Source organism: Typha angustifolia, chromosome 14 (genome assembly GCF_048772165.1).
Source record: "Typha angustifolia cultivar Huaian chromosome 14, ASM4877216v1, whole genome shotgun sequence".
In the NCBI taxonomy this organism is placed as follows: Eukaryota; Viridiplantae; Streptophyta; class Magnoliopsida; order Poales; family Typhaceae; genus Typha; species Typha angustifolia.
The window spans coordinates 8,206,027-8,229,213 of record NC_133252.1 but is presented as its reverse complement, the minus strand read 5'-3'; the positions used below and the strand labels follow the sequence as shown (position 1 = coordinate 8,229,213).

Sequence of the window (23,187 nt, the reverse complement as noted above, 5' to 3'; positions counted from 1 at the left end):
ACTTAATTAGATGTTAATTGTGCTTAAATTAGATGTTAATTGTGCTTAGTTGACACTTATTAGATTTGTTTCCTTGTTACTTGTTATACCTATTATGGTGGATTGATTACTTATTAGATGTTAATTGTGCTTGCTTGTTAGATCATATTACTTATTACTTGTTATACCTATTATGGTGGACTAATTACTTGATTAGATATTAATTGTTGTTAAAGAAAAGAATCTGATATGATCCCTTAATTGATTCTGTTAGTCAGCTATGATTATGTTAATAGCTGTTAATAGATATCCGTATATGGTGGGATTTAAATCTCAGGCCATGAATTATGGATCTAATGTGTACACATCCTATATAAAGCATGTAAGCTGATTTATTGAAATAATAAGAAGGAGAATTCTCTTTATGGTATCAGAGCGAAAGCTCTTGGAAGCCTAAAATCCTACACAAACACAATACTCCATGGCAAGCGAGGAAGAACGAAATCTTGCTAAACATGGCAGACCTCTGTCCTCTTCGAGAGTCCCAGAATCGTGGGAAAATCCCAACCATCCTTTATTTCTCCATTATTCAGATCAACCTGGTGCAGTACTCGTATCACAACCGTTGATGGAAGACAATTATACAATATGGTCTCAATCCATGAGTATTGTGTTGACAATCAAAAACAAAAAAGGGTTCATAGATGGATCCATTCATAGGCCAATTATCAGGCTTGAAGAACAACAACAGTGGGATCGCTGCAACACTTTGGTTAAGACATGGCTGCTAGGATCAATGTCAAAAGACATCTCTAGCAGCGTGATTCACTGCAAGGATGCAAGGGATATGTGGCTCGAGTTGCAAGAGCGCTTTTTCCATACAAATACTGTTCAACTATTCAACATAGAAAATAAGATCCATAGCTGTGAACAAGACACTGGCTCAGTTACGTCATTCTTCACCAAACTCAAGAGTCTTTGGGATGAGAGAGATGCACTTTATGAGATTCCACCTTGTAGCTGTGACGCGGCCAAAGAGATCAAGGTGTACATGGAGAACCAAAAGACCATGAAGTTCTTAATGGGACTCAATGACAACTATGCTATAATCCGAAGCAACATAGTGGCAATAGATCCACTGCCAAGTGTGAATAAGGTATATGCAATGGTATTGCGCCATGAAAAGCAAGCAGAGGCTTCGAATGGAAGGACAATTACTCAACCAGAGGTGGCAGCTTTTGTTGTTAAGAAGGGAGGTCGTGATTATGATGCAGGAAAGTTTGAAATGAGATGTGAAAAGTGCAACATGACTAATCATAGAACCAAGAATTGCAGGGCTCATCTCAAGTGCACCTTTTGTGGTGGAAAAGGCTATATCTATGATTTTTGTAGAAGAAGAAAGGCTGCTATGGAAGGAGAACACGGAAGCTCAAAAGGGAACCATGTGGCTTCCTTGTATGACAAGAAATTTGATGGAAACAATTTTTCATTCTCACAGGAAGAATGCAAGGAGCTGGTCGAGTTGCTAAGTAAAAATAAGGCAGCCAAGATCAATCATGTTGGTAATATCCCAAACTATGATGAGCTCTCAGGTAAAGCTTTTTCCATCACTCAAAATGGCAAAGACAATGTCTGGATATTGGATAGTGGTGCAAGTGATCATATAGTTTATGCTCATTTTCTTCTCACTTCTTTAAAACCTGTTCATAATCGTCTTGTCAAACTACCAGATGGTACTATGGCTTCAGTCACTCATAATGGCAAAATAGTTTTTACTCCTGATTTCGTTCTCCATAATGTTTTATGTGTGCTTTTATTCTATTTGAACTTAATCTCTATTAGCAAACTGGCACTTGATTCATTCTATATCACCATCTTTCTTAGACATTTCTGTTTCATATAGGACCTACGATCGGGGAAGATGATTGGGACGGGAACTGAACGGGAGGGATTGTACTGCCTCAATCCAATACAGAAAGGAACATGCAACTCGGTTCACCGCCCTACACTCAACCTTTGGCACCAACGCCTTGGCCATCCTTCCACCAAAGTTTCTTCCTTATTTCCCTTCTTCATAAATCAATCTTGCGATGCAAGTCAATGTCCTATTTGCCCTTTGGCTAAACAAACTAGGATGTCTTTTCCCTTATGTACTATTTCTAATGTGTCTGCTTTTGACCTAATGCATGTTGACATTTGGGGTGGCTATCATGAACCTTCGCTTACTGGTGCAAAGTATTTTCTTACCATAGTTGATGACCATACTAGGAGCACTTGGGTATACTTGATGAAGCATAAGTCAAACACACGAAACCTCCTAGTCAATTTCATTCAGTTGGTTGAAACTCAATTTAATCAGAAAGTGAAAATTGTGCATAGTGACAATGGTCCTGAGTTTAAGCTCGAATATTTTTACTCATCAAAAGGAATAGTTCATCAAACTAGTTGTGTCAACACACCACAAAAAAACGGTGTCGTTGAACGCAAACATAGGCATCTACTGAACATTGCTCGAGCGATTCTTTTTCAAGCCAACTTACCTAAGCATTTTTGGGGAGATGCCATACTCACTTCAGTATATCTTATTAATAGGACTCCCACACCACTTCTTCAAGGCAAAACCCCATTTGAAAAGGTTTTTCATAAACCACCTAATTACTCCCACTTACGAGTTTTTGGTTGCCTGTGTTTCATGTCAACTCACCCTTCCAAACCCACAAAATTTGAGCCGCATGCAACTAGATGTCTCTTCTTAGGTTATCCTCATGGTCAAAAAGGTTACCGAGTTTATGATCTAACAGAAAACAAAGTCTTTGTTTCTAGAGATGTTGTATTTTTTGAAGACATTTTCCCATTTTAGTCCAACTCTCACTTGACTTCTCCAACTAATGTGCCTATCTTTCAACCCCAAACACAGTCACCCTCCTCTAATATTGAACTCTTAGTTTCATCTTTTTCCAACTCTAGGGTCCCACTACTTGAACATACTTCACCAGATCCAGCTTCCGCTACTAACTCACCAATTCATTCTACTAGTGAATCCCTTACACCATTGCTTCCACTAACTCAAACAGCAAAACCACCTACCTTACCTACATACCCTCCCATGGTAATAAGATCATCCTCACCACCACGCCGGTTGACCCGCCCTACTAAGACACCAACCTTCTTGCAGGACTTTCATGTTGAGGCAGCCCTCCCTTCAAGACCTGCACCATCACCTTCACTGACCAAAGGTATAGTTCACTCCCTTTCACAAGTCTTATCATATGATCGCCTTTCTCATAATTATAGAGCCTTCACCACTAAACTTTCTATCCAGAAAGAGCCTACTTCTTATTCACAGGTTGTCCAAGTCCCACAATGGAGAGAAGCCATGCATACAGAGATTCAAGCTCTTCAAGCAAACCACACTTGGAGTTTGGTCCCTTTGCCATCTCATAAACGATCAATCGGTTGCAAGTGGGTGTACAAGCTCAAATTGAATCCAAATGGGTCAATTAATTGTTATAAAGCGAGGTTGGTGGCTAAGGGTTATAGCCAAGTTGAGGGGGTTGATTATAGAGAAACATTTGCACCAGTTGCCAAGTTAACGACGGTACGTGTGCTTCTTAGCCTTGCCGCACTACAAGATTGGCATTTGCATCAACTTGATGTTAACAATGCATTCCTCAATGGGGATCTTTCTGAGGAAGTATATATGAAGCTTCCACATGGTTTCGGACAAAAGGGGGCGACTCGAGTCTGCAAGCTTCATAAATCAATTTACGGTTTGAAGCAAGCCTCACGGTAGTGGTTTCTTAAACTATCAACAGCCCTCAAATCAGTTGAATTTCACCAATCTTGGTCGGATTATTCATTGTTCGTCCGAAATCGTTCGGGTAGATTCACGGCATTACTAGTTTATGTTGATGATGTGATCTTGGTAGGAAACAATTTGGAAGACATCACTGATACCAAGCAATTTCTTTCAAGCCAGTTTAAACTAAAGGACATGGGGCAACTAAAATACTTCCTTGGCATTGAGGTTGCAAGGTCTAAGCAAGGTATTGCATTGTGTCAGAGGAAATATGCCTTAGAAATTCTTGAAGACACAGGTTTTCTTAGTGCAAAGCCCTCACGTTTTTCAATTGATCAGAACTTGTCATTAACACAAACAAGTGGTGAATTATTGCATGATCCATCCCAATATCGGAGACTTAAAGGGCGGCTAATATACCTCACAATTACGAGACCAGATCTTGTGTACGTTGTTCACATATTAAGTCAGTTCATGGACAAGCCTAGACAACCTCATCTTGAAGCTGCACACAAGGTCCTGCGGTACATCAAACACACACCTGGCCAAGGGATTCTTTTACCTTCCAAAGGACCACTAGAGCTGAAAGCATACTATGATGCTGATTGGGCTCGCTGTAAAGACACAAGAAGATCTTTGACTGAATATTGCATCCTACTTGGACATGCACCAATCTCTTGGAAGACAAAGAAACAAAGTACAGTGGCGCGTTCAAGTGCGGAGGCAGAATATCGTTCCATGGCTACTACATGCTGTGAGGTAACTTGGTTACAAAGTATATTAAAAGATTTGAATGTGTGTCAAGCTCAACCAGTTAAGCTGTTCTGTGACAACCAAGCTGCTATACATATAGCTTTGAACCCGGTTTTTCACGAGCGCACAAAACATATAGAGATTGATTGTCATGTAGTTCGTGAAAGGGTGCAGAGAGGAGAAATTAAGACAGCATACATTCGTACCGGTGATCAACCAGCGGACTTATTCACCAAGCCATTGAACTCTACACAATTTGAGGCATTGCTCGACAAGTTGAATGTAATCAATATACATTCCAACTTGAGGGGGAGTGTTAAAGAAAAGAATCTGATATGATCCCTTAACTGATTCTGTTAGTCAGCTATAATTATGTTAATAGCTGTTAATAGATATCCATATATGGTGGGATTTAAATCTCAGGCCATGAATTATGGATCTAATGTGTACACATCCTATATAAAGCATGTAAGCTGATTTATTGAAATAATAAGAAGGAGAATTCTCTTTAATTGTGTTTACGGATCATGTTGACTATATTTCTTGTTGGAATTTGGAAATGAATGACGAATAGTCATAAGAATTTTTGTTAGTTAATTATGTGCCGGTTTATGTATCCAACTTCTCTAAGCTTCACTTGATTTTTCTTGTTTTGGAACATCTCAACATTTCCAAACTTTGGTTAATGTTATTTTGTTTCTGAATTTAAGACTAACTTATTTGTGGTAATCTGTCTTATTCTGCTGATATGAGTTATTTTTTCTCTTCTATTGGTTATGTAGGTTAATTATTACTTTCAAGATGCATAGGAAATTTCTTAAAAAAAAAAAAAAACAGATGTGAAATGCGTAATTGTGATCTTTGCCAAGACATTTGATGTATGCCAAGACATTATATACTTGTTTGAACAAGAAGTGTAAACTGGCACTTTAGTATTTGTGAGCATACTAAAGTTAAATGGATAAACTCACTGCATTTGTTTACTTCTTTACAAAAAGTAACGTGGATTGTGTAGAATTTGGTTATATGTTGCATCCAGAGACTGTCTACTTCAATTCCCTTACGAAAGGTCACACTGACACCAGTACTTCAGTCACTCCTGTAGAGCTATAAGCCTATAAATATTAGAAACTGCAGTATGTAGGGGTAAAAACGGTTGGGATTAACTCAGGTCCAATTCGCTATTCGATTCGATTTGGATCGAATTTGGATAGAAAATTTCTATCCGATTCGGATACGGATAGAGTTTTTAAAAAAATTCAGATACGAATTCAGATACAGGTCGGATATATTTTTCGGATTTGGATACGGATATTGGATATTCGTTTACCCGCATATTATTTTGAATGATTTACAGTTTTTAGTTTGCTTATTTAAATAATAAATATTAATATTATTACTAATAATACATTATATATATTATTTATAGAGATTAATTTCTCTAATTTTACATATTTGACGTACAAAAAATTTATTTGTCGTAAAGCTCTTAATATTTTTATGTTAATTATATCTAAATAAAATATTATAATTCTTTTAAATTCAATTAATATCCGTTTAAGATCCGATCCTCTATCCGAAAATTATCCGTATCTGTTTAATTAGGATATGGTTTTAATTTTGCTATCCGTCTAATATTCATATCCGAATCTATATCCGAACTAAAAATATGAATCCAGATATGAGTTGAGCACTATCCGATTCCGTTTCTGATCCGTTTTCACTCCTACTTGGATGCTCTTATTTTAGTGTTCTTTTTGTTCAACAAATTCTATCCGTTTACTGTTTATCTAGAATAGGACATGCTTGCACACATTACAGATCAAGCGTTTTATTCCTGCTTGATTTTTATTCAACTGGTGATGATTATGGAAAATAATTGAATAAGCAACTGATGAGAATTTCTGGCAGGAAGATCCCCATTTGGTTGGTTATCATAGTAAAATAATATGATATTTGTTGGCAGGAATATCCCCAATTTTCTCAACATATTTTCTTTTGTAACTTTTGTATTATGTTTCTTACATTATATTTCTCTCTATCTTCTATTTTAGTTATTACATTATCTTTTGTTCTTATAGGGTCATGATATTTGGACAATAAAAGAGGGCTTAATGTTGTTGTTTATATATTTCAAATTATTTATAATTTGTAATGAATTGTAAACTTTAATCTTTATTCAAATTGTCATGTGATTATTAGATTTGAAGTTGGACTAACAATTTCATGTATGTATTTGTTCTAAATTTTAGTGTATGTATTAAGATTTGTAATTTTTATGTTGTATGAGTTTTGAGTTGGAAATAAGTTATTTTGTTTATATAATACACTATTTATATGGGATGAATCAATAAATATTAAATTTATATAGGGTAAACGGGTTAGATAGGTTATGTTAACTCATTTATTAAATGGGTTAGACTGGTTGTATTATTATGTCATGTTAATACGACCCATTTATTAAATAGATTAGATAAGTCGTATTAACACAATCTATTTATTAAACGGGTTAGATGGGTCGTGCCGTGTTACTCATTTAATAATTAGGTCGTGTGATGAAAGATGTAACAATAAGTAACTATAAAAATGCACATTATGATCAGATAAAATACCTCAGTACCACATACTCGTCATGCTCATCCAATGCGCACATGCATTAGCAATTGATAACCTTCAAAGTCCTCAAACTCGAGCTCAGCTCACATCGAGCTTCGCTCAAAGGCTATGTCAATGCTACATTACATAATATGTATCCTCTCAGACTACCAAATTTATAACTTAAGCTCTTGCAAAGTTACGCCCATAGGCCACATCATCATCTCACACCCAACTATACGCTACCCCTAAGGGAGGGTAGATCCTAGCAGTATAATCATTAGTCCATCACCCAGCGAATAGTATGACCAATTGGTCGTCATCGTAGACAAAGGAACTCAGTTGTAAGCCCATCACATATGTTATATCGCATATAGATACTACCATCTGAGCCCTCGGCTCCACATCATCGTAACATCGTGCGAAAATCTTAAGCCGTCGCTCACAGACGCCCTACCCTATGTTATCGGGTACTACTAGGTCTACGTCATCCTACTCTTCTCTCTAACCAAAGTAAAAAATCAACTATGTTAAACGCTACCTAGAACTAAATCCCTATTAAAAGCAATTATTAAAATTAATTAGGGCCTAAAGCCCTAAGGGAACTAGGCTTAATGTAACGCCCCTGCCCGGTATAGGCACGTGCACACCAACGCGCCCACACGGCACGCGCGGCGCACGCGATAGGACATGTGGGGTCCGTCACGCACAAATACACTTATGTGCACATATAATCATGACATCATCAAATAATACCTGCTAACATATTCATACTCACATAATCCAATACCAAATAAATCATATTATCAACTAAATAAATCTGTTAACATATATGAATATCCAAGTCTACAATAATATATACTAGACCACTACCTAATTTGGCAGGACCCACACAAGCCACAACAAACCATCAAGATACAACTAAATAACTGATACACAAATATTCTATAATCTGACATGTACTATACAAATCATCATCTAATACAATAAGGTACAAATATAATAAAGAACGATATAACTCAATGTCTGGTTAAACTATCTTCTATATCGCTTCACGTCTATAGCTCACCTCATCCTTGCTTTAAAATATCTTATTAGGATATCTCAAGTCGCTATCACGTATCATAATATTTTGGGGGTTAGAAAAGAAATAAAGAGAGAGTCATAAGTAAAAGGTTCAGTAAATAAATCTTACTCCGAATCAGTGATGTCAAATAAAGAGTAAATCATATACAAGATAATATGAATAAGAAAGCAGCATGATGCCATATATGCGCATGTATATATGTATCATCAATGACATATATATATATATATATATAAATGGAATCAATTCTCATGGATGAGCATATTATATCCTCAACCAAAAATATATCTCATGATGAAGTTACAATATAATATCACCGAATATAATAACATATGATGTATAACAATCATGATCCAATGATACTAGTCAAATTAGTAATGATGCATGATATATGCCAACAACTAGATAATCGTATATGTCAGAGCTAGATATAATATATATATATCTCTTACCATCACAATCATCCATTTCAACTTTGAATATCATCCATCATGCTGGACTACGGTACTCGGCCCCAAACTCGATACACATCATGTCATAAGCTCAGAGCATACCCTATCATATGCTAAGAGTATCTCTGGAGATAAATCATACCCTACCATACACTAAAGGTATCTTAGAAGAAAGTAATTATACCTTGCCATATGCTAATGGTATATTAATGATAGTTATACGTTGTCATACGCTAAGAGTACAACCATCGGCTATCACTATACTCTGTCATACACTAAGAGTATGTCTAATACCAGTAAGGACTAGATACCGTTTCAGCCATCACATTACATCACATCACATACACATGTATTTTTTATGATTTTCTATACATGATAAATCATATGCATATCCAATACTATAACAGATCATGCAACTCAAGAATGTAGGTGATGAAGAAGCCAAGAGAAAAATGATGCAATGTCGACTCCAACCATGTATCTAACACATGCATACTTATGATAGAGATCATCCCGACATAAAATCATAACAGTATAATTATCTCCAATCATCTCTATATATCACCAATGTATTCATATCCCAGATCAGCCTAATCAAATGCATGATAAAATATGCTCGACTAAAATCATCTTTATATAAAGTCATATAATCATGTTGGAAGCCAAAACATATATGTACATAATATATAATATATCTTAATTTGAGAAAGGTATCTAGGGGATAAGACTACTCACAGTCTAATCAGAAAACCCAATACACGTATCCCTCCCGTCTATCGATCAATCACCACAAATCACCAGCAAGGTCCATGAGGTCTCAAACAAAGGGGTTGAGATCTGAAAATGTTTAAGTAATGTAAAGTTAGTTATTTATGCAATTGGGATCCATTTGTGTAACATATTTCTTCTTTTGTTTTTATTAAATAATTTGATCTATATCATATATTTAATTATAATAATTTTAATATGTTATTATTCTAATTGTAGATTTATTTATAAAACCATAGTTTGCTAATTATATATTAAGTATATAATAGTCCATCTCTTTTGATGAAAAACAAAACGTAAAAGAGCTACATGTATAATAATATAATTTAAAATACAAGCACCTATATTATATAATATTATATAATTATACTTTAATTATTTTGTCACTACTACCTTTACTAAACAAATTAAGAGTTGCATATAAAATAATCTTTACTTAATCATGTAATATAACATTAAGTAAGCCTCTATTATATTACATACATAATAATGTATAATAGTTGTACACATATATATATATACCTAATTATAAAGACATGTATTAATCTAATAAAAATATATGAAGTTAAAAATAAATTTATGTACAAATATTTGTAATTATAATTAACTAAAATTACACTAATTACACTTATCTAATAACCATGTTACTAAATATATCTATTCTTGAAAAATTAAACTAAAAATCTAATTTAGATTAACTAAATAACATAAGTAATTTAGACATGTCTTTTATTGTTAGAGAAGGTAAAACAAAGAGAAGAAGAAGAAGAAGAAGAAGAAGAAGAAGGAGGAGGAAAGGGAACAGAGGGAGGCTCACCTTGGCAGTAGTGGCGGTGGCGGTGACAACGGTGACAGCGGCAGGCCGGCGTCGATAAGAGAAGGAGAGAAAGAGAGAGCTCGAGAGTGAGAGGTGATTGGGAGAGAGAGAAGGGTAAGAGAGAGAGAGAGAGAACGAGTCTTAGAGAGAGACGGTGAGGAGGGTTACGGCGGCGACGGCAGCGTCGGCGGCGGTAGGCCGGCATCGGCAAGAGAAGGAGAGAAAGAGAGAGCTCGAGAGAGAGAGGTGGTTGAGAGAGAGAGAGAGAGAGAGAGGTGATTGAGAGAGAGAGAGAGAGAGAGGTGATTGAGAGAGAGAGAGAGAGAGGAGGATAAGAGAGAGATTGAGAGAGTTAGAGAGAGTTGGAGAGAGACCTATAAAGAGGGAGAGAAAGAGAGAGGCGGTGAGGGGGGTGGGGTGCGGTGGCGGTGGCAGCGACGGTGGCGATAGGCCAGCGTTGACGAGAGAGAGAGAGAGGGAGAGAGAGATTTAGAGGGAGAGGGAGAGAGAGGCAGTGAAGGAAGGGAAGGGTGGCGGCTGCGGCGACAGCGGACCCGCCGTAGCCAGCTGGCCCGGCTTGGTTGGCCGTGCCGGCGGTTGTGGGAGCATGTGGCGCCCTCAACGTGCGCCCACAAGTTCCATGGCACGAGCTCGTGCCATGCAACACCAAATTTTTTATTTTTATTTTTTTTATTTCTTTCTTTTTGTCTCTTTTTCTATATTTAATTTATACATTATTATTATTATTATTATTAATTTTTCTGGGTTACTATTATTATTATTATTATTATTATTATTTTGGTAATTACACCTAAAGGCCTAATGGATTGGGCCGTAGGCCAAACCCAACACAACTTGGGCTGGGCTACTAACGACCCAAACCTACCACAAATCTAAGCTAGGATGCATGCAGCCAAACCACACCCCAAACTCGAGTTAGGCTGCACCTAGCCTAGCCTGGCCCATAGGCTAAGCCGTCGATCGGGCAATTAAGTTGGGTCGCACCCAGCCCAAGTCTGGACACCCCCTCCTTCCTCACCTCTACCGAATAGAGAAAGGAAGGAATGGTGGCTACCGGTGGCCATTGCTGTCGACAACCAAGGCCAATAGACTGGCTGACGAAGGAAGGCACCATGGTGCCTACCCGATCGGTGGGGAAGACGAGGACCACCTATCGATGGGCAAGAACCTAATCGGTGGAGGGGGAAGGTTGCTGGTGTACCTGGTCGTTGGCAACTCAATCGAACCCCACCGACACACTCCCCTCGGCAAGTAGAAGCTACCCGAGAGGAAGCCTAGCTGCTAGAGGCGGTCGACAACGAGAATCCACCTTGCCTCGGCCACCCGGTGGCTCTGACCACGAGGGCCCAAATGTGGGCACCCCATGGAAACTCCTTGTGAAGAGGACGCTAACCCATTTGTTGGATAGAGAAGCCGGGACGACAGCAGCCAAAAAATAGCTCACAAGGTTGTTGGGATAAGCCTCGCACAGGAGCGAAAAGGGCCCAATAAGGGTAACAACTGGGAGAGCTTCACGGCGTGAAGCTCCCGGACTGACATAATGGCGACCGAGGTCATTGACTGGCCAAATCGCCGACAAGGCCAAAAAGGGGAGAAACAAAAGAAAACACAATCTAGCTCAAATTAATTGAAATTAACTACAAGAGAGGGGTAGAGCACTTACCAGTGAATCGGTTGGTGTTGCCGGCAAGCCTCCACGGCACTCCGGCGCTGCAAAAACTACAAGGGGGTAATGGTAGCTGTGGGCGGGGAGAAGGAAGAAGAAAGAAGAATAAAAAGAAAAGAAGGAAAGAAAGAGAAGAGAAAAGAAAAGAGAGAGGGAGGGAAAAGGAAAGGGGCGCACGTGCCCCGCACATGTGCGCAAACTCAACATTCAAACCATAAACTCATTTGGTTTGATTTAATAGATTCATGTAGTGAGTTATATTAGATTGGGTTCACCTAACTCATATGATTTGTGTCTAAGTGTGAGTCATATATAAGAGGGATTATGTGATCCAAATGTATAATGGGTTGGTAAGGAAGAGATAGTTTCTCTCTTATTTTTTACTTCTTGATATAGAGAAGAGAGGGATTTGGGGGGCTTTCTCTCTAGGTCTTCTTGCCATCTAAGGTCTCCAAGCTTGAGGAGATGTTGTCTAAGACACTTTCGAAGCGAAAATTTGCTTAAGGGATGTAGCAAGAAGGCTCCCTATTAGAAAGTTGTATGCCCATGGTAGTACAGAGGTGAAATCCTTATATTTGAGTGAACCATGTACATTTTGTGCTGTGCTTATGCTTGTAGACTTTTCTCTTGTCTTTTCTAATTTCTTTAACACATTTGCACGTCTTGGGCATGGTTATTTGCACGTCTTAGGCATGGGTTACCGAGTCCAAGTATTTTGGTGTTAGAATTATCTTGATTCTAAGTAGTAAATAGAAAGGACTGATGAGCAGGACATCACTATTCTTGAGACTTGGATTGTTTACACTTACCAAACAAAAATAACAAATTAGTGTCGTTAACCTTTCTATCTCCTCTATTAAAATAAGATTCTTTGACCACAGACATACATTACAGGGCTATGAGGCTCTCTCATCCGGACGGGCAGTTGTGCCGTCCAACTGTGAAATCCATGCATGAGTCATGGAGTTTGAGGATAGGATTAGAATCTTTTACTTTGTAACGATGAGCTGTAGACATGTCATATACCAAATTGGCTTGAGCTAAAGTTGGATCAAAAACCCAAACCCGAACCTCAAAATTTAAATCCTATTCCAAGAACCTTCTAGACTAGACTAGAGAGAACCGTGGAGCACTTCGATACACACTGGCTCCACTTTCTGCCCCTCTTCAGAAACAGGCCCAACTAACGCAAGGTCGTAATTTCCTCCCAACGTTAGGGGTAATTCCGGAATTAGGTACCCCTCCTAAGCCCCCCATAAACCCTACCCCCCATTCCGAGCCAGGGAGGAAGCATCTTGATCGCCCTTCCAATCTCCATTGTTCTTTTCCTCTCCCACCTGAATCGCAATGGCGAAGCGCTTGATCCCTACCTTGAATCGCATTCTCGTGGAGAAGATTGTGCCTCCTTCCAAGACCGCCACGGGTGTCTTGCTCCCCGAGAAGACCGCCAAGGTATCATTTTGTTGGAAAAGTTTGGATTTTTCTAATGCTTTAGATCAGACATCATATGGATTTTTTGGGATAATACTTGAGCCCTGTCAGATTTTTTAGTTTCCCGGCATCTTCTGTTTATTGCTGATGGTGCTGTGTATTTCCTTCTTCTGTTTTTATAGCTTTACTAGATTTTCGCACAAAGGGATGCGGCTTGTTTCTTACATTTGAGCTGTGGGGATTTGCTACTGTTTAATGAAAATTTAGATACGCCATACACGGTTCTTGTCCACACTTTTAATGGATTATTAATTTTGTTTTTGTTTGGCGTTTTCTGGAAGTGAGTTTGTGCAATATGGTGTTCTTCCTTATCGTTGGTTTTTATTTTTCCTTAGCTAGAGCAAGATTTTGCACTGTTTCTCCTGCTAAATTTATTTTTGATGGTTTATAGTTTCTGTCTTAGTTGAAGCTATCATGTGTATCTGGAATGTGTTCCATGGGTGTGAAGAAATGGATGTTATCTGACATGCCACTAATCAATACTCCAATCATTACTTTAATCTTTTGGATAGCCAATAGTTGTAGTGAGAACTGTGAATTCTTGTTGTTTTGTTTTCTTTCTCCTACTGAATACGTTTGTTAGACCTGGGTCGTTATCTATTGGATGTGTATTTGCTTCCCTTACTGCGGATGCTATTTGTATTTCCTTAATTCCCTGTCAGAAAAGCTCTTGACTCCACTAAACCTTTTCATGTTTCATTCTTAGACTTGTCTTCAAACTGCATCATCTTTCATTTTTTCTTTCTCGGTGTATACCCTTCCTAGCTTCATGCCTCCTTGTGCCACTTTAATGGCCATGCTGTATGTTTTATTTTATCTCTTACAAAACATATTGATGACAAATTGAGTAAAATGCTGATGTTTCTTACAAAAAAAGGGCTTCTACGTTTTTGTAAATTCCAAAATTGCTGGATTGGTCTGCTTTAACATGTAGAGCTTTTACACCTTATTTGATTTGAGGCTAAGTTCCAAACTCAATTAGTTAGTCTCATTTCTTAGTCTTGATTTTTTGGAATCTAAATTTGATTAGACATGAAAATGATAAAAAGATGTTTAGTTACTGACCCTAAACTAGTTCTGGGAGAATCCTAAACTCAAAGCAAACAAGGCCTTAAGAATTTGTCATATCCTTGGTTATTGACAATCCATACTTTTCAAGCTTTAGCTTTTCTTGTGGTGATTAGTAGAACATTAATATCACATCATCCTTTGATGCTCTTGACTAGTTAATGATGTCCAATAAAAGAATTATTTTGTTTTTTTCATGTATCAAACTATTCGGAAGGGCCAAGTTGATCTATGGGAAAATTGTTGGGTTAAATTATCTACCAAACTGTTAAAAAGGTTCTTTCAGTTTGACTGACCAACTGATCTATTCTTTGACATTATTATGATTGCTAAGTTCTTTTGCATAGTAAGGATCTCATACAGATTGTCGTACTCAGATAGTGGGATTTTATGTTTGTGATTCTGCACTCTTCACACTTTCACAGTCTTCTTGATTCTTGAAAGGACCAGTATGCAATTTTCATCTCATTTTAGCATCCTTCGTATCTGGGGACATCAAAAGATTCAATTTGGTAGCATTAAGTATTGTTGTTATCAAAATTAATAAAATCCTGAACTAAATTTATCATAGCTTAATGAATTGGTCTCTAGTATCACTTGATTCAGATTCTTCTTGCCTTTGCTGCACTATTACATATTTTTCCTTGTTATATCATGGTTCTTCAGCGATCATGGACCTCAATAAATTCTCAGACAGTAGCCTTTTGTTTCATCATTACGAAGATTAATGTAATCTTTAAGTATCCTCTCCTTCTTTAATTTTGGGTCATGAAGCATCATATGCTATCTTCGTTGCAGTTGAATTGCTGCTACATGTTGATCATAAACTTATTTTGATGTATACTATCTTGGTTACAACTGTTGCTCAAATGGACCAAGAAGTCATAATTTCTCCCTTCTCAGCAGCTTCTTTTTGCCATCACTGCACTGCTGCTAAGTTAACGGTTCTGTGATTATTGAGCTCACTAAATTCTATTGACCATTGTTTGATTGTTAGAAGAATTGAAGTTGATCCTCAACTTTTACCCAGTCACTAATTTTCTTTTGGGACGGGTGAGTCAATATGGAACCTTATATTGTTCCATATGACATGCTGCTCAGCATGGCTTTCCTTGCTTTTTAATCCATTGCTTGCTTTTCGAACTCTTGTAAAGCAAGCATGTACTGCCAAGTGTCAATAAGCTGCTAGTAGATATTTAGTAAATGTCCTACTTTTTGCATAATTTGTTTGTTACTAGTAAAGTCTCTGGAGTCTGGAAACATTGATAATCATGTTATGTGCTGATAGGATCAATTTATATTCATCAAGGAACTTATTTGTTTCCACTTCAGAGGGTATTGGAATATGGATAATAAAGAAATCCAGGAGTGAGATTCATAGCATGTAGATCTCAGATTTTTAAAATGTAGGCCAAATTTTAAGGACTAGTAGACTTCTTGAATGATGATTTATTTTATCAAAACATAATCTCCTGGAATAGACGAAATAGTAACATGTTATAAGTTTTAACAGGTTAGTAGTAATGTAGAGCTGAAAAAATTTCAGTAGGAAAATATCTCATAAGTTTATCCTGTAGTGTAAAACCTACAAGGTAAAATGCTCATTAATCTTTTGTTTTTGGAAATTATAGTTCTAACTTAACTTCTTTTCTTTCGTGAGACTTCAAACACCCACCTAAATAATATCTTTTGGATGATGGCTATGTTTGTTTATTCGGAGGAAACAGTTACGTAGAGTAAGCAATTTAGTTGGATTGGTTATAGTTTTTTGAGATATAATGATTAATTTTATTCTTTTGAGATGTCACACAATTGCCATATTTTCTGATTCTTTTTGCTCATGGCATTAAACTATGTTGTGTTATGTGAGATGTGCATCTCTATTTTTAGTTGTTCAATTGTTACAGGGTGTAGAGATAAACTAAGGGAATTTGTTTTGAAAAGCTCAAAATACATGTGACTAGAGCAACTTTATTAGAGTATCATACATAATTCCAAATATAGGATGGCTCCTATTTTGTCTGATATTGTTTACTTTTTGTATTGAAATAATCATGTGGTGCCAAGCTTTCTCTTGGTGAAGTAGAATAAAATCATAAATCAATACGAGCTCTTTGTCTTTCTAATAGGTTCGGACCCGACAGACCTCAAGCAATACCAAAGCAGTTTATTGGATAAAAGAGAAGAAATCAACAAACTCTAGCCCTCTGGCTAGTACGGCCAACTTGAAAATAAAGAGAGAGAAGAAAATACTTAATTACTTGCCAAAGTCAAGTAAAGCAGTTTGTAAATAGTCTCCCAATCAAACTAATAACTTAGGGAAGGAAAACAACTCTAAACCAAACAAACTCTTAAAAAGTAAACTAATTTAAATGAAAGTCCGCATCATTGTTTTCTCAGATGGCTGGGAAGGCCGGACGTATTGACAAACTTTACTCTCTATCTAAAACATTGTGATGCTGTTCAAACGGGCCGGAAAATTCAACATACATTTAGAATGCCGGGCTGAAATCTCGTTTGTTCCGCATTGCCTCCTCCATCATCTATCTAGTTGTTGCCTTTAAATAACTGCATTAGAATGGAGCAACTAGACCTCCATTCCAATCACTTTCATCTGCTATTAGTTTCTCTGGTTATAGTACCTTCTTCTGCAGGTGTTTCTTTTTGTGATTGGTAGGCTTAAAATCAGCTCTTTCATTCATGCTGAGTGTCTTGTGAGTACTGAATGGTGCTACAATTTATGTTACTTTTATTCTTTATAATTCTTGCGCTACTAGTTCTGTAGTTCATCTTATTGTGCAGAATTTGCAAAGATATCTTTCTTGCAACATTGCTAGAATGAGACCCTAGGAACATTGATATTGTTACTTTACTAACCAGTTTTGTCTTCATTTCTGAATTTTCCTAGCTGAACTCTGGGAAAGTTGTAGCAGTGGGTCCCGGTGCTCGTGATAGGGATGGGAAGCTAATTCCTGTTTCCGTGAAGGAGGGAGAAACTGTACTTCTACCTGAATATGGAGGGACTGAAGTAAAGCTTGGAGACAAAGAGTATGTTGAGCATTTGTTTGTTTCTGATACTATTTCCTTGATACAACTTTGCCCCAACTGTTTTGACATTTAGTTTTCCTGTTCTTTTGCTTCTATTAACACTATAGTGCTTGAGCGGTCTATATTATGTTGTGTTTTGAGATTCATCCAGAAATACCTTATTATGTAATATCATCTCACGCAGGGTTCCATCCTTTATGATGTTGATTTCTACTGTACTTAATTTTTTTCCCAATTACTTGAACATTTTGTGAATGATGATTATTCTGTTTCATCTGCACAATATATTGACATGAGTATGCTAGGGTTGCTTGAGTCCAACACAAATGTTACTGACATTTTTTTTTTTTTTTTGGATAAGTGCTACCTAACATTTCCTCACTGGATGGAAAACATCCTGAAAAATGAAAAATTTAGGTTAGAGATGGAGGTTCCTTTTATTTAGTTTTGTAAGTTAGTCATGGAATTGAAAGGCACTTTTGGTGGCCACCTTGGTGGGGCTGTCAAGGGGAAGGGGAAGGGGAATGAGAATGAGAAAGGGTGATGTTGAGTGATTTGATGGTTGAACAGAAGAACACATTTCTTGGTCATGCGAGAGGAGTAGCTGGCCTAGGCCTAGCTATATGCTAGTGCTTTTATTCCTATGTTGCCCTTGGAGAAAACACCCTCACCTTCATCTTTAATTACTGAGCTTGCCCTTGGAGAAGACAACCTCAACTTTATTGTCTGAGTGCTCGCTGAATAGTGTGAATCATGTAATGTAATAGTATAATTTAATTTGGTTAGTGTGAATTAGTTAAATAAAATTTAGATATAGTATATGTTATATTATGTATATATATTTAATTTTTTATATATTAAAAATATAAGACCATCTTAGGGCCTTCCGCCCAGATGTGGGGTGACCGCAATACACTGAAGTTAGTAGTACTAGGCAGTGGGGTGACTGCAATACACTGAAGTTAGTAACTTGTTTTAACTCTCCTTGATTTATGCTGTATACTTGTTTGCCCTTTACATGATAAGAAAAACTAGCTAAGGTGCAGACAATGTGCTAATTTTTTATGATAGAAGATGAATTATTCGGAGGAATCATGGTGTAATTATGATTAATAGTTAACATCCATGAGAAAGTCCATGTGGGGGACCCATATACTCATGAAGAATCACATGTAGCTCGTGTGATAGGTGTAATACTGACTGGACTCCTTCTCCTTGAATAACTTTGATCTTTTTGAATGGTATTTGTTTTTTCTTTCCCTAATATATCATTTCTTATGTTGAGAATTATGACATCTCCTTCATGACAGTCCATGAGGAGGACCCGTATACTTATTAAGAATCACATGTAGCTCATTTGGTAGGTGTAGTAAGCAATTGGATTACTTTTCCTTTGGATGACTTGATCAATTTAAATGATATTTGTTGATTTGTTCTTCCTTTCTCTGATGGGTCTTTCCTTATGATAATTTGTTCTTTCTTTCCCTAATAGGCCATTCCTCATTTCCCATCAATTAAAACATGCCATTTATTTTCTTAATACTATTCAGGGATTCTCCTTGATCATTAACATTTTCTTTGTTTTTTGAGAAAACTCCTTGATCATTACCATTGACGCTCAAGAAATCATGGCATAGCTACTGCTCAAGCAATCATGGCATAAATTGGTAGTAATTTGTAGAGTTCAAACTTCTGCTATCCTAGGTTTGGGTGAGCACTGATTAACAGGGTTTTATCTAGATAATTTGGAACCCACTTTATCTTAAGTGATATTTTCCAATGTATTGAAAAATATTTTTGGCAGCCACCTATGTGGCAGCCTTGGCAAAGTCGTGGTCCTGATGTGGCCTAGCAGGGCAGCTGGGCTGCATTGTTAGGTTTTGGCAGCCCAAGAGAGGCGTCTGATAAGCTATTAGTATTTTGGCAGCTCAAGGCTGTCTGATAAGCTATTATCTGATCGATGGCCCCATAAACTATTAGTTGAAAAAGAGCTTACTATAAACTATTACTTCTCGTGCTTATTGATGGATGGTGGTGGTTGTCAAAAAAATGGCTATGGTTAGTGGCCTCTATTTCTTTCACACACACACACACACACACACACACACAAACACACACACACCCCATTCTCTACACACTCCTTACCTATTGCTTCCTCCACTTTCTTCATCTGACTCTCCTCCTCACCGCCTCCGCGATGTCCTCTACCACACCATCCTTGGCACATTAATTTGATTAGTGTGAATCAAGGTTCAAACAATCGGCATTGGAATTATGATTGGCCTTTTAAAAAAATGATACATATTATTATCAGTTGGATTGGTCGTATAGGCTACTCGGATCAAATTAATTTTTTTTAATTTTATAAGTTCTAGATATGATTTAAAAATGTGGAAAACTTTTAAAAACTTAGAAAAATGACAAAAAAATAAGAAAATAAAAAAAGAAAATTATAGTGCAGTGAAAACTGAAAAAATATAAGAGATTAGAAAGCGAGTGGAAGAAAACCAAATAAAAGAAAGAAAAACTTTGGTATAGTGAAGAAGAAGAAAAGAAAAGAAAGAGAGTGGAAAAAATAACAGATAAATAAAGAAATAAAATTAAAAAATTATATATTAGAGTTTGTCGAAGGTCGTTGGATTTCGTTGGAGTTAGATTTGCATCGTCGGAGTTTATCGGAGCTAGATTTCTCCATAAGAGAAACAATATATGGTGAAGAAAGAGAGAGAAAGAGATTTTGGATCGGGTCTCGATTGGGATCGGATTTGGCTGCTCCTACTAACCATGGTGTGAATTAGTATGGAATTTGAATCATGTTACTTGGATTTACTGATTTTATTGTTTAAATTAGTGTGAATCAGTGTTAATTAGTGCGGAATGTTACTAAGACTTACTGGGTTGATTATTTGATTTAGTATAATAGTGTGTAATCATGTTCTTTATATATTACATTTTACATACAGTAAAATATTAGTAATTAAAATTTCCAAATAGTTCTTTTAATATATTACAATACTCGACCACGTATGCATCTGAATACTGCTTATGCACTACTGCCTGTATACTGTAGGTGTTTTCCAAAACATCGATATCCCCGATTGTTCTCATTTTGTTTTGACATGATCCTGTGCAGCACTCTGCATGTACATTGATATGTTTAAATAGTAATTCTGTGCAACTCTCTTATCCGTGCTTTCTCCTTTCTCTCTATCATTTAGACGACTTCATCTTAACTGCAAATAAATAATATTCTACTATGAACAATATTTGAGATCCTGGAGTGTAGCACAGGAATCAGGAGAACTTCTCCCTGTCAATCATTATCCGATTCTAGCATATACATGTTCTTACATATGGAATTATTTAACAACATAAACAGATAAAAAAGTTTAACATATCACATGTGAAAATATATAAAACAGTTATTATTGTTCATGAGTTGATGAATTAGATTGTTGTACTCTTCTCTTGAATCCAGGATTCATTGAAAAAGCGTTCCATATACCTTTTGCAGACAGAGAACCCAGTTTGTCAACTAATTATCAGATATCCTTTTCTTCCCTGCTAACGTTCCTTCTTTCTTCGCCATTCAGGTATCACTTGTTCAGAGATGATGACATATTGGGCACACTGCATGACTGATAGAAGTCCAGAGGATGAAACAGGATCGATGCTATTCGTGTTATATCTGTAACTCTTTTTAGTTAGGTGATGTTTGACAGTGGGGTGATAGCAAAACTTCTGGGACAAATCCCTTAATGCTATCATTTTTTCGGTAATAACGTGGTGAAAAGAACTAATCTTATTGAGGAAATTGTTCATGCGAGTTGAGATTTTCTATCAATGGTGAGTTTGAACTGGTTTTAGTGAATCTCTTTCCCTTTTCTTTGTTGCTTGTAAACTTTGTCAATTTCACTTGGCGTTTAGGTTTCATTTTTTCCAGTACCTTTTTCCTAATCATTTTACGTAGTTTTTCTGATCTGACTTGAGTCTGAAGTTTCTTTTGTATGTGTGACAGTAGACGTTAAGACTAATACTACTTGTTAGGCCGAGTGCTATGTATGTCTGGTTTGTTTTTAATTTTTTTGAGATTTGTACCTAATTGCCAATTTTTTCCTATTGAAATGTCATAATTGTCATTAAGCTCTTTGAAAAATGCCTACTGTCTAAATAATCACGAAATTGCATTGTAAGAAGATTATTGGCTTTATATAAATTGTCTAAAATGTTAAACGCTATCTAGTGTTATTCGATATTAGAAATAAATATTTTACATTTTGAAATTTGAAAGGGTCAATAACAAATGGATTTTTTAAAACTCATTTTTTATTGACTTAGTTATTTATCTTGATATTTTATTATTTTTTATCTCATTTTTCTGACAAGGGATAATTATAATTTATTGTAGTATCTACATAAACTAGTATCTAAGCAATAGCTTATCTCAAAATTAGTTTTAATACTTAATTTTCTCCTCTTTTTTGTCATTTAATATTTCATATTTACTAATAAAAATTTAATTATTTTTTTGTTGGACATTATCTATTCTTATTTAAATTGTTCATCTTTTCTCTCCTTCCTTTCACTTATCCACTAAACTGTATCTGAATTATATGCCACAATATTACTTAAATTTATTATATTTTTTATGTCATTAAACAGGGTTAATTATTATATCTTTTGAACTATAATCTATTTTTACGTGGATCTCTTAAATATTTTAGTAGATCATAATGTCTCTTAAAACTTCAGAAAAAATTTGATGTCTTTCTTTTGTTAGTGCATTGTTAAAATAATTGAAAGAGTTTATGTAGTTATTATCTCAAAGTAAATTAGCTGCGGAATAACTTGAGGTCCTTGTTAGAGGAAAGAGAACTTAATTTTATTTTGATTAGACTCTACAATTTATTCCCCAAAAATTTTAAGCCCTCCAATTAAATACAAAGAGATCTTAATCAGTACCTCGGCACTCATTGTGCATTTCAACCAAAGTAATAGAGATTTAAATACAGCTTTGGGCGATATTAATTTACCCTTAACCCCTCAACACTCATATGCTGATCCATCACCTGCTGGTGGGTGGCGATTAGCCACCTAGCATATTCATTGCTTTCTTTTCCCTATGAAAATAGGCATGAAAGCCATTTGCAACACTCTCTTAACCTTTTTGCTTTGATGTTACTGCTTTTCATTCTTGGATTTCCATCTCCTCTCCCTTCCCATGGTGAGATTGTAAGAGAGGGGTTCCAACCAAGAAAGCTTATGCAAATAGTAATGCTGGATTGGACAAACGCAATGAGGGCAAGGGCAGACACAGTGAGATCAAGGCTTTCGTGGCCACCTCCCCCCCCTACCCCACCCCTTGAAATGAAAAAAATGGAGGTAATGCTATTAATGGATTAATGAGTTCACTGAATTGCTCTCAGTATTTATGAATATGTGAGCATTCCTGTTGGCTGATAGATGTAAAATGGAAAATGATTATAGTGCCTATTGTCATAAGTGGGTTTAACCTCCAGTCAACCCTCTCTTCTCTATAAGTTTTTCGATCTAAATCTGATTTCACGTAAATCAGTCTCTTTTCTTCTTTTCTATCATATCTCTCGATCTAAACCTAATCACTCAAATCAGCCTCACGAATTG

The 23,187-nt window shown here is 36.5% G+C and overlaps 2 protein-coding genes across 2 annotated transcripts; both read left to right on the top strand.

Moving 5' to 3' along the window:
* Nucleotides 1-460: 460 nt before the first annotated feature.
* Nucleotides 461-4,870, top strand: LOC140775695 (uncharacterized). Its single transcript, XM_073119100.1, has 4 exons — nucleotides 461-1,777; nucleotides 1,883-1,972; nucleotides 3,326-3,749; nucleotides 3,909-4,870. The coding sequence occupies exons 1-4, from the start codon at nucleotides 461-463 to the stop codon at nucleotides 4,868-4,870; spliced, it is 2,793 nt and encodes a 930-aa protein (XP_072975201.1).
* Nucleotides 4,871-13,203: 8,333 nt separating this feature from the next.
* On the top strand, nucleotides 13,204-21,415 carry LOC140775371 (10 kDa chaperonin, mitochondrial-like). Its single transcript, XM_073118622.1, has 3 exons — nucleotides 13,204-13,389; nucleotides 17,405-17,544; nucleotides 21,138-21,415. The coding sequence occupies exons 1-3, from the start codon at nucleotides 13,285-13,287 to the stop codon at nucleotides 21,184-21,186; spliced, it is 294 nt and encodes a 97-aa protein (XP_072974723.1). The 5' UTR covers nucleotides 13,204-13,284; the 3' UTR covers nucleotides 21,187-21,415.
* The last annotated feature ends 1,772 nt before the right edge of the window (nucleotides 21,416-23,187 follow it).